Below are 12,740 nucleotides of genomic sequence, written 5' to 3'. Positions count from 1 at the left end.
TTTTTTAATTAAAAACTAGAAAGGTTTTAGTCCTGCAATTAAAAGGAACTCTTCAAAACCACTTTGATTGTGTTTGTGTATACTCATTAAACAGAAAATATTCTGAATCCTACCATGACTAGACACAACTGAAAAATGATGTACAAGAAATTGTTAGTGTCTTGGATATTTAGAATCAGTCCCACTATATAGATTTTGTCGCATTCAAGGGTTCTTTTAGGGATGTTTTCCTTTGTTCCTCAACCTTCATATCACTAATCACGTTTACTGCACTCATTTTTTTTACATGGAATACTTATTTGAACGTTTGACCTTTATATTTGATAATAATTGCTTGCATCTTTACAACTGTACCTTCTACGAGCTCCTTGATTCGAAGTACATTTTGTTGGCACTATACGTTGCATCTATCTGAAAATATAAATACACAATCCATGAGGTTGGCTTTTTCACAAACCTTTTTACATTAAACCTTCAAATCACTAATTACCTTTAATGTGCTTATTTATTTTTAGCATCTAAAATATTGTTTAAACCGTGCACCTTTACAATTAACAGATAATAATTGCTTGCATGATGCTAGGTAGACATTAGAATAGTATTCACTATTCACACTTGATAAGTTAGGTCCAGCATTCCCACATCGGTGCTGTCAAGTCTCCCCCATTAAAATGCGCGCATGCTTGCTCACATCAAGAGACATTTATTAAATGTAGTCACTATCTGTGCATCTCAATAAAATATCCTTTAGGTGGTGATAGATTATTACCATGTCAGACATTGACTAGGCTAATAATAAATCCACTTCCGTTGGACCTAGCTGTGACACCTAAAAATTTCTTAAAGGCATATAAAGCTAATTATAAGAGATTTTCCCACCTAATTTATTTGGCCCCATCAGGGATTTGAGCCGTTTCCACAAATTGTAAATCAAATAATGGGTTTTCCATGGATCCAAGTCAATCTGAGGTAGGTCAGACGAGGGCCCATCAACTTCCCAGCATCTTATATACACTCGTTGGACAAAGTAGTTTGCAATTCATATAATGCCACAAAAGAAAATGCATGATTTTAAGTGTTGCAAATACTGATCAGCATTCAATATGCATCTTCATTACCATATGAAATTTTGGTCTTCTAAAAATTTTCTTGAGGCTAAGAAATCTGTACAGTTGCTACATCATCAGAAATTACTATGCCATATATCAAGAGATGAAGGATAAGATTACAATATTTCCTTCCATGTAATCCTACTTTACAAGACAACACTAGCCAGCTATATTATATAGCTTCTCCTTCTAGCCAACAGTCCCATCCGCTCTGCCACACTGATGTTCCCCACTTTATAGAGTCAAGGTTCACCGCACTCTAATGCGTCTCAAATTTACCCCTTGGCCCAGTCGAACTGATTTTCTAACAGCAGACAGCTAATGAGAGGTGCTGGGCGGTACCCTTTAACTACTGGAAATTTGGCAAATCTCTCGAATCTTTCACTCATCCTCACAAGAGAGGTCTGTGCAAAGGATTAGATTTGAGGACATTGACGTCATTTTGCAAGTCAAGTAAACCACCAAAACAAAAACCAAGGCTGAAGGTCAAAACAAAAAGCAGAGCTGAAGATCTACACGGGGATGACGTAATTGGTTTTGATTAAGATGAAATATGATTCTAAATAGTCTTGACAATATATCCAGTGATAACACAGGCTTGCAGATGAGTGGAAACAAGTGCTGTACATCTCATCATTAAATTTGAAGCATTTTCAAGCCATCTCCGAGATGGGTTCTCAAAAAGCCACCAATCAGGTAAACGCCCTCCAAAAAGAAATGTCTGGGCAGCCACTGTTAACTGGTTTTGCATGTAACTTAGTTGCAAAGTAACAGTCGATCAACCAAAACTGCAAATATGGATTCATGTGGAAAGAAGATCACGAGGATTTCCGGCACCATCTGACTCCTTGGCTTCCTCTTCTTCTGAAGCAGGTACAGAATTCTCACATGTTTTAACCTTTGGAGGGTCAGTGAGCATCTGAACTACCTCTCTCATGGTAGGTCTCTCCACACTCTGCTCTTCAACACAGACCATTGCAACAGAGAAAACATGCATGACCTCGTGTAGAGGTACAGTGGACAGCCTCTGATCCAATATGTTGACAACTCCTTCCTTTCTAGATTCAGTCATTTTGTTGACCCATTGAACAATATCAACACCATCTCCAAACTCGCCTACTGGCCTTCTGCCTGTAATTAGCTCCAGCAACACTACTCCAAAGCTGTAGACATCGCTCTTTTCGTCTACTTTGAGCGTGTATGCATATTCTGATTAAAAAAAACAGGGGAATTGCTGCATCAGAACCTACTTTCAAAAATCAAACATTATGCACGAGATATGGGAAACTTTAAATCTGCTGAATTTGCCTTATCAATCAAACATTAGGGATGTTTTAGAAATGAAGAATATTATGTCAGACAAGGTTGAAAGTTGTAACCATTTAATCTACAACTATAACAGATCGATTTGTGTATTTAATTTTGCTGTCCCACATATGCTACAGGGTCTCCTGTGGCCATTAATTTTATTTTTTTTAAATGATTGATGATTTTAAAATTTCATGTAATTGACCTCTTTAGAGAAACACATGCTAATAAGTTCTCATTAAACGAAGGGAAAGGGTAAAGCAGTCTACTATTTCGTCTACCTGGGGCAATGTAACCATAAGAACCTGCAATGGATGACATGCATTCTGAAGTGCCTGAATCCTGCAAAAACTTAGCAAGACCAAAATCTGCAACATGTGCCTCAAAATCAGAGTCCAGGAGGATGTTATTCGACTTTACATCACGATGAACTATAAGCGGACAGCAGTCATGGTGCAAATAGCATAACCCTTTAGCCGCCTCAATGGCAATCTTGTACCTGGTTGCCCACTCCAAGTGTCCACCTTTTTTCCCATGGAGCAATTCTCCTAGGCTTCCATTCGGCATGTACTCATACACAAGAAGATTGATTTCCTGATTTGAGCAAAATCCCAACAATCTCACTATATGGCGATGCCGAATCCTGCCTAGAGTCTGAATCTCAGCAGCAAACCCATGGTCATTAGAAGAACCCCTGCCAATCCCAGGCAACCTCTTCACTGCAAACTCTTCTCCACTATGCATTGAACCCTTGTACACAATCCCTGCTCCACCCTTCCCTATAATATTTTCTTCTTTCAAGCACTCTAGAACATTCTCGCAGGTGAAGTCCAGCCTCTGGAAGGCTGTTAGCTTCCATGACCTGGAAGGGCTGTTCCTCTTTAAGGCCCTGGCTTTAATGATGGCAGCACTAGCAAAGACCAATGAGCATAACAGCAGGCCTATGACTAAAACCAGCTTCACGGTACAAGAAATAGAACCCTTTGCATGGCTGTTTGTTGCTGAATCAACCTGGAATGTACAGGGACGCAGATAGGGTCCACAAAGATCAGGGTTTCCAGTGAAAGAAGATGCATTGAACAAACTAAACTGGCCACCACTGGGAACAACGCCAGAAAGATTATTGTAGGATAAATCTACAGCAGTAAGACTCTGCATCTGCTCTAAATCTTTCGGAATGCCTCCAGTTAAATGATTCCGTGACATATTGAGATAATTCAGAATGTGCATTTGGATGAGAGTGGAAGGAATTGAACCAGTAAGCTCATTGCTACTCAAATCTACTATGGATAAAATCTTGCATCGGCTAATCTCCTCTGGAATTTGCCCTGAAAGAAAGAACAAAGATAAAAAATGTCCAATGAGTTTTAAGGAATCATTATAATGAGATATAATAAAGCATTAATGCAACTAGTCTACTGAAACAAATTTAACGATCAACCCATGCATTATAGTGGTGTAAGAAGGCCAACATCATCCAGCTAATATAACATCAAATACAGGATAGCTTCTGGCAGACAACCAAAGTACAAAGGTTGCAGACTTCCCTTGCCATACAGGGACTTATGGAGTGAAGGGTGATAGGAACAAGGAAAGGATACTAAAATCACATATTGAATATGATTTGCTCAGCCCAAACTTGATAACCTACAATACCAGCACTTTAATCTTCTCTGAGGTCTTAAGTTGTAAAGGATGCTGCTACTTATATAAAACTCATATTTGGGCTTTGGGAACATATATCATTGCCTTCACAAATTCACACCCATCAAAATATAGGGTCCTGTAATATTACAACTAGCTTATTATAGTTTGAGTTCCCAAAAATGTGTCTCTGGTCGCTTTATATCAGTATTAAGCTCAAACTCAGATCATTTTTTTTGTAAATGTAAATCTATATCCCAAAAAGAAAACCGAGGTAAAATACTTTACTTGTAAAATGTATTTTTAAGTTTTTATCTCAAATCAATTAGTTTGCTTGCAAATGTAAAGTTTGACCTCAAGAAAAAAAATACCTCACACATCAGTTTAGATGTAGATGTAGATCAACAAAGAGTAAAAGAAAAACGTCAACTTAGATCAGTTTACTTGCAACTGTATACTGATGCCCAAAGTATCCTAGCAGAAATAATTCTACTTGGAAATATATACAAGGGCCTTGTACATGAAACCCTCTAAAAAATTATTTTGCTTTCAAGTAGACTCAAGCAAAGCCTGAATTGGAATAGTTTTACTTTGCAAATGTAGAAAGCTTGAGTAAATAAAGTGGTTCAAAATCCACAAGTGACAGGCTGTGTCACTTAATTTACACTCTCATTACAACTTGATTTACACCATTACAATAGAGACATCTACAGGGCACGTCCACAAAACAACCGGCAATGTTAATAGAGAAGATCTGTAATGCATGGAAAAGAAACTACTGGCAATTGCAATGGAAAAGATACAGAGGATATGACCACTGCACATGCAACCATGAATCTACTGGCAATTGTAACAGAAAGATCCACAAGACATGACCCCAAAACCATTGCCAATATTAATAGTAAAGAACCACAAGGCATGGCATAAAAAGCATTGGCAATGTTAGTACAAGAATAGAAATATTTGCATTGCATTGCATGATAATAGGCATGACCACTAAACCACAGGCAATGTTAGTAGGAGAGGGATAATTACGCATAAATGATGTACCCAAATGCATTTAAATAAATTAAAAAAAAAAAGTTGTTGCTTTTGTGTACACTATCCATGTGTAATTAAGGGCAAGACAGCATGTATTACATCACATTATTACAGACAAAATCAGCAAAGTATTGCTATGAAACCAGCGGCAACGAGAAGAACAAGGCAATAACCACAGAATCACCAGAAAGACTCAGTACTACATATGCTACATCACATTCAGGAGGTAAGTATAACTATGAAAGTAGCAATAAGAAGATCAAATAAATAACCATAAAATCGGCGGCAAGCTTAATAGGGTTCAGTAATACACTTACTAGATCGCATAGGAGATCACATGGTAATAGAGATGATTCACGAGGTAGGAGGTCTGGCAATGTTAATAGGACTAACGAATACTCATATTATACACAGAGAAGATCCACAAACCATGGCAACGTTTATGTTGATAGGGAGAGGAATAACATAGGCACAACTAAGGGTTTTGCAACTTCTAGCCTCTATCCCCGTTGGCGAATCTTCTATAAGCCAACGAGGCCAAAGAAAAAGTAAAAAAATTGTTTAAACAGAACATCAGAAGATACAAATCAGAAACCTAAGAGCATGAAAGTAAACAAACGATCCCACGCAACATCGAAAGGATGCAAATCAGAAAAGTTCAAAGAAGAAGTACAAAAATAGTTTAAACAGAACATCAGAAGATACAAATCACAAACATAAGGGCATGAAAAGTAAACAAACGATCCCACACAACATTGAAAGGATACAAATCAGAAAAGTTCAAAGAATAAGTACACAAATTGTTTAAAAAGAACATCAGAAGATACAAATCACGAACATAGGAACATGAAAAGTTAACAAACGATCCCACAAAACATTGAAAGGATACAAATAAGAAAAGTTAAGGCACAAAAGTAGAAAAATGGTATCCCACAGTAGAAAAATGTTCCCACACAATAACCGAAACTTGTAAATCAAAATGAAAAAGCACAAAAAGTAGAAAATTTTCCCACACAGCATCAGAAAGATGCAATCCAGAAAAAGTAAAAGCGCCAAAAGTATTAAGATGTAAGCCCACATACATACCTGAAAACAAGAAAAAAGCTTTTAGAAAAACTGTGTAAAAGTTTTCGACTGACGATTCCCAATGCCTATCACATCAGGAAACGTAAGTTAAAAAAAACGGCTTAGATCTTATATCAATAGATACCTGAGAATTTGTTGTTGCTTAGATCCATCTTTCCCAAATGCTTGAGATTCCCAATCTCAGGAGGAATGCTGCCAGAGAACTCATTCCCGTCAAGAAAAAGAACCTGCAGACCCGACAAGTCACCTATGTTGCGAGGGAGTGCGCCACTCAGCATATTGTTCGACAGAATAAGCTGCGAGAGTTTGGCCGAGACTTTAATGTCGTCGGGCATAAGATTGCCCGTGAGATAGTTGTTTTGAAGTTCGATAAGGTCTAGCTTGGGGAGATTGAGAAGCCCAGTGGGGATCGAACCATTGAGATAATTTTGCCCCATGCGAAGCCGTGTGAGGGACTTGCAGGCGCCTAGGGTTTGTGGGATGGGGCCGAAGAAGAAATTGTCCAGCAAAATGAGGCTTTCGAGATTGTTGCCAGCGCAGAGGTATGGAGGAATGAGGCCCGTGAGCTTGTCTGAGGAAAGGTCGAGGACTTTTAGCTTTCCATTTCGGCCAAGGCGTTCGGGAATCGAGCCCGTGATATTGTTTTCCCACAGGTTGAGGACTTCTAAGCTAGGCAAATCACCAATAGCCTCAGGAATCGAACCATGGAGCCTGTTGCGGAACAGGTTAAGAAGGGTTAGGGAAGTAAGATTCGAGAAAGACTGCGGAATCTCTCCGGTTAATTGATTAAAGGACAGATCCAGGGATTTCAGAGCAACGAGGCGGCCAAGCGCCGGCGTAATGGGGCCCTCGAGCGAATTTACGTGGAGGAAGAGCGAGTCCAGAGACCGCAGATTCGAAAGCTCCGCCGGTATCCTGCCGGTCAGCCCGCAATCCGACATATCAAGGCGAACGAGATTGCTAAGGTTTCCAAGCTCAGCCGGTACGCCACCATCATAGACATTGAAATGTCCAAGGTAAAGGTGGCGGAGATTGCCTAGCCGCCCTAGCTCCGCCGGAATGGCGCCGCTCAGAGCGTTCCCATTCAGTCCTAAGTACTCAAGAGAGCTTAGATTTCCATAAGCGGCAGGAATGGAACCAGTGAAATAGCTGCCGCCGAGATGCAGATGCCGGAGCTTTCGCAGTGCCGCCACTTCCACCGGCAGCGGACCGGAAAAGTTATTATTATACGCATCCAGAACTTCCAGACGGCTCAGCTCCCTCAGCGCGTCCGCCGCCACAGTGCCAGTGAAATTATTGTTGGAAATATTGAGCATCCTCAGTGCTGCCACTTTAACCCCCGGAAAAGCAACATTAAACCTGTTCACCGCTAAGCTGAGATTCACCAGCGACTGCAGATGCGAAATATCGGGCGAAATCTCCCCGGAAAGGTTCATATTTGTCAGGTCCAGTGACACAATCGTGTAGCTTCCATCACAGCCGACGCCATTCCAGCTACAGTAGTTATTTACATCCGATTCATTCCACCCATCCAGAGCACCTTCAGGATCCTCCATGGCAGCCTTCAACACAAGCAGCACTTCCCCCTCATTGGAACCTGCGCACGATATAACGGCCGCCATTACCAAAAACAACAACATCAGCATCATTACGGGCTTCATTGCTGCTACTGGCAGAGCTCATTAACACAGACAGTTCCCCCCTCTATCTCTCTATCTTCTTTCTTCTCTGGTTCTGAATAAATGCTATGCCAGCTAACTACCCCGCTTCTTATCCAGATTATTTTAGTGAAACCAAAATTAAACGAAGTAGAGTTATCAGGTAGGCGGTTGAGTTAACTGATAGCGACGTGCTTAACTCCACCTGCTCGTCTGTCTAAACTGGGGTGGCACGTGTCGCAGTCCTTGCAATAATTACCTGGATTCTGACGGCTGAACCGTCAAACGGAAAAAGTTTATGACGCCTGGAGATTCCAATTGTGTTGCTAATATTTTTCTTCTGCCGTCGTCGTGAAGTAGAAATTCAATTAATTATTTATTTCGACCACCTTTGATGAATAGGAATTGACAGTGGGTCGGAATTCCACGTGTCATTTGTTTGGATTTTTCATGTCCACGTCAAATAAACATTTTGATGTACGAGGGAAGTCTGTTTTTATTATGCCATGGTGGAACATTGATTACCATGCCAATTTTTTCTCATATCTTGGGGCCCATTTTTAATTAAAGTGTTTTATAAAGTGTAATTATAGTTTACACATGGTATATTCTTGTTTGAAATTTGGTTTAGGACATTATGACTTGTAAAGCTTTAATCATGACATTATTTTTTTATTCTTTATTGTTTGTGTTTAGAAATTGGTCGCGGTTTTTGAAGTCTTTTAAATCAAATTAGAATTGATTTATGTTGTTTTTGTAGTCATAGATATTTTTAGTAGTAGTCGTTGTGAGTTGATCTATCACACATTTATATTGATTTGTGTACTATGCTTTTGTATTTGAAGACATCCATTCATTTGAAATCAAACCTAGATGTCACATGCTCTAATCCCCACTCACATACTACATAGGATCATTATTGAGGATTAGAATTGATTTATGTCATTTATGTAGTCATGGATCTAAGTCGAAAACTTTTAAATATCAAAATTCAAATATAAGTTTTGTCAACATTTTTATTAGTCGTTGCGAGTTGATTCACCACACATTTGTATCAATTTGTGTACTATGCTTTTGCATTTGAAGGCATTCGTTCATTTGAAATCAAGCTTAGATGTCACATGCCCTAATCTACTCATGTACTATATAAGATCATTATTGAAGAATATAATTGCTTTATTAGAATGTACATCAACATGACATATTAAATGCTTTTTTGTTATTTTTTATCTTAGTTTATAGTCATTGAATCACTTTATTACCTATTTGTTTGACTTGGAGAACATGACTGACATAGAGGTGAATAAATTATTGATATCATTTACTTAATATTCAACCATTCGAATTTAGTTAAGTTTCACGTTTATTTTTTGTAAATTAATTCTACATTTATCTTTTTGGGCACAACTAAAAAAAAATAGAATTTAGTTGTTAGTTTTGTAATCATTGGTCTAAGTTTTAAAGTTTTAAATATCAAAATTCAATATAAACTTGGTCAACATTTTCGGTGGTTGTTGTGAGTTGAGCTACCACACATTTGTATTGATTTGTTGACTATGTTTCTTTGTATTTAAAGGTATTCATTCATTTGAAAGCAAGCTTAGATGTCACATGCCTCAATCCACTCACTACCATCATAGGATCATTATTGAATAATATAATTGCACTATTAGAAGATACATCAACATAGCATACCACATGCTTATTTGTTATCTTTGACCTTAGTTAATCATCATTGAAGTGGTCTTAGGAGAACATGATCGAGCTCTCCAACTTTAGCATAGATGTAAATAAATTCTTGAGAACATTTACTTAATATTTCATCATTCAAAATTTTAATTAAGTATCACGTTTAATTCATTTAATTTCCGTCAACTAATTCTACATTTCATTATTCTAGGCCCAACTAAAATTATAGGGTTCATTGTAGTTAAATTATTTATATGTTTATTGTAGTAAAAGCATTTATTTTCATTACATAAAATTGTGAATTCAACTTATCTTATACCCCTAGGGTTTATACTTAATATTTATTCCTTCCATATTAAGATTTCATATGTATATTTTAATTGTTTGTCCTCCATCCTCTTATTATAGTTTTTTTTTAATTCACCCGTTGTTTGTGTCTTAATTTATCTATATTTAAGGTTTTGGCTTTTATTATATAATATATATTTGATCCCTACCCATCCACCCTTTTTTGTGAATCATGGATATATATTTTATGATGGATCCTCATTGTTTATTGTCCTTAGCCTCTATCCATGCCTATATTTTATATTTAGATATGTTTATTTTTATCCTACAGACGGGGATGTGTTTTTTTATGAAGCTTTTGTTTGATTATGTATATGGTTTTTTCTTCTTCATAGAACTGGTTAGTAACTTTCCTTTCCTTCCCTCTTATATACATTTGTTTCACTTATTCATAAGCTTCATGTCACTTCTATTTTCCTATGAGTAGTGATAGTGATGTGCAAGAGCATAACGGTATTTTCCCTTTAGACATCTTATCATGCATTGGTTCATATTGGTGATACTTTAGACATAGCCTCTCACAGTACATATAAGGATATTAATTCACGTGATGCTATTACACATAACAATCATATCCTACATGCACATCATGGTAGGTCTCATTCGCACACATATCTTGGTTCACCTTTCTTTCAGAAGCCTAATTTTGTGCACTTGATAGGTGCACATGTTTCATCTTCGCTTACATATAATAGCAATACACTTTCTCCCATATAGTTTTCTCCTACTTAAGGGTAAGTTGTTGACATCCTAATTAACCTTCACAAAATCCACTCTTTGCCATCTATAATTATTTTGGAGGATGTAAGCGACTATTTCTTTGAGAGGGAGTTCACATAACCCTCTATTTTCTCTCTCTTATTGGGGGATTTTCTCTCTCTTATGTAGGGGGTTTTATCCTTCTCTTTTGGGAAAAACATTTTTATTGATAATTTAGTCTTAATGTGGCTAACAAATGGTCATTGTAGAACCTTAAGACTATGTGATCTAAATGATAGTTGCATTTTTGTTACAATTCAATTTGCAAATATTATGAAATACATAATCACATGTTGTCCACATATAAATGGGACACTAGGATTATGTTGAAAACTCTATGAAAAAAGAACCAATAGAAGAGTTTACAATTGTATTAATCTATGAAATAGACTCCAATTATAAATAATTCTCCTTACACCTTTTTTATTCTATGAACTTCAATGTATAATCTTATAATACACTTTGGTGCATAATCACATATTTAGGCACAACTTCTACATCAACATACTTATATGCATCATGGACTAGATGTAACTATAATTAACACTCTAACTACTAATGGAATACCAAATATCCCACAACCATATCATGATTGTACCATGACATCATTGTGTGACATGTTGATCTAGTTCAAGACCTCCAAGTAGATAATCAAACATTAGCTTAGATCTTCCCACAATTATTTAGTCAATGGTTGTTGACCAAATATACCTAATACTAAACATGTCTCTCTACATCACTAATAGGACCAAATTGTGGTTTAAGGTAACAAAAAAATACCTTGGATAACTTGTAGTAATTCAAATAATCTTCTATAACATATACATGTCATCCGCTATCATTGCATGCACTTCAATAATGTTGCATGTGTTCTTGCATTACCATGCATACTCTAGCAACTTACTCTATTCATGATGTGGTAACTAACTCTTAACCAAAATTCATGTGGTTGCCAACATGGCAACACCAGGTTGTAAGACACCTACATGTTAAACCATAAAGTCTAACTCTCATTCCATTCATCATATAGGCTTCTAACAATTGTTTTTACAAAAAATGTGATCAAACTTATTAATACATGAAGCTACATAGTCTCAATTTTTTTTCTCACTCAAAAACTCTACAAGTGAATAACATGATAAAGTAACATCATTATCCTACTTTATATTTACCAAAAGTGAGCTCTATGTTCCCTAGAAACATCCCTTGAATAAAAAAATTTCAAACTAGATTCCAAATCTTAAAGCCTTTCACATTTTAGCAATAGCTTTTGAAAATATGTCTGTGTTTAGCTTTAAAATGTAATACATTATCTTTCCTTCAACACAAGAATAAATCCCTCATAACAAAAACTCTCAAATGTTAATAGCAAGCTTCTTACCTATCTACATTTCATATCATGTATTATCCTCACATATAGATATAGAAAACTTATTTGTCACGGAATAGTTAATATCTATTGTCTTAGCCCCAAACTTTTACTATAGACTAGTGTTGGATGTTTGGAGATTGTTGCTAGTATATTGCAAATATATGCTTTAATGATATTTGAGAGATGTGTTGTCATTGATGTCAACATATTTCTCTATCTGTGACAATGTTTTGATTAAGTAAAAACAAGTTTTTGAAAGGAACCTGAACCTTTTACATAACAGGAAATAGATAAAGCATTAAAGCAGAATAAAATCGTGCATGATCACCTTAACAAAAAACAGTTCCCATCCAAACCAAAAAGGGAACTCAAAACACATAGAGCCGCATAAAGACAGCAAAAGGATAACAAAAGGACAAAACAAAGACAAAGACAAAGACCGAAACAGCTAAATATTTTTCATAATATCTTCTGCATGAACCACCATTTGCTTCATGTTGTTCGCAGAGGTCTTCAAATCATCCAGCTCTTGTCCCTTGATATCACCCTGATTCCTGGTGTTGGTCCTAGTTCTCTTCTCATGACCTTTTTTCTCCATCTGGTCCTTGTCACCCTCTTTGTCTTTAATATTATCAAATCTGTTAATCAAAATATTCATATTATCCACAAAGGCCTTAAGAATCTGGAAATTTTGTTCAGCAATCCTCTTCACAGTTAATTCAATCT

The 12,740-nt window shown here is 36.8% G+C and overlaps 1 protein-coding gene across 1 annotated transcript; it reads right to left on the bottom strand.

The window, feature by feature from the left end:
- Nucleotides 1-1,091: 1,091 nt before the first annotated feature.
- LOC131027900 (leucine-rich repeat receptor-like serine/threonine-protein kinase BAM1) lies at nt 1,092-7,973 on the bottom strand. Its single transcript, XM_057958001.2, has 3 exons — nt 6,313-7,973; nt 2,699-3,745; nt 1,092-2,318 (listed from the first exon to the last, which is right to left on the bottom strand). The coding sequence occupies exons 1-3, from the start codon at nt 7,847-7,849 to the stop codon at nt 1,912-1,914; spliced, it is 2,991 nt and encodes a 996-aa protein (XP_057813984.1). The 5' UTR covers nt 7,850-7,973; the 3' UTR covers nt 1,092-1,911.
- Between the last annotated feature and the right edge of the window lie 4,767 nt (nt 7,974-12,740).

This window comes from Cryptomeria japonica, chromosome 9 (assembly GCF_030272615.1).
Source record: "Cryptomeria japonica chromosome 9, Sugi_1.0, whole genome shotgun sequence".
Classification (NCBI taxonomy): domain Eukaryota; kingdom Viridiplantae; phylum Streptophyta; class Pinopsida; order Cupressales; family Cupressaceae; genus Cryptomeria; species Cryptomeria japonica.
Note: the sequence above shows the minus strand (reverse complement) of the source record. Positions and strands in the feature narration are given on the sequence as shown.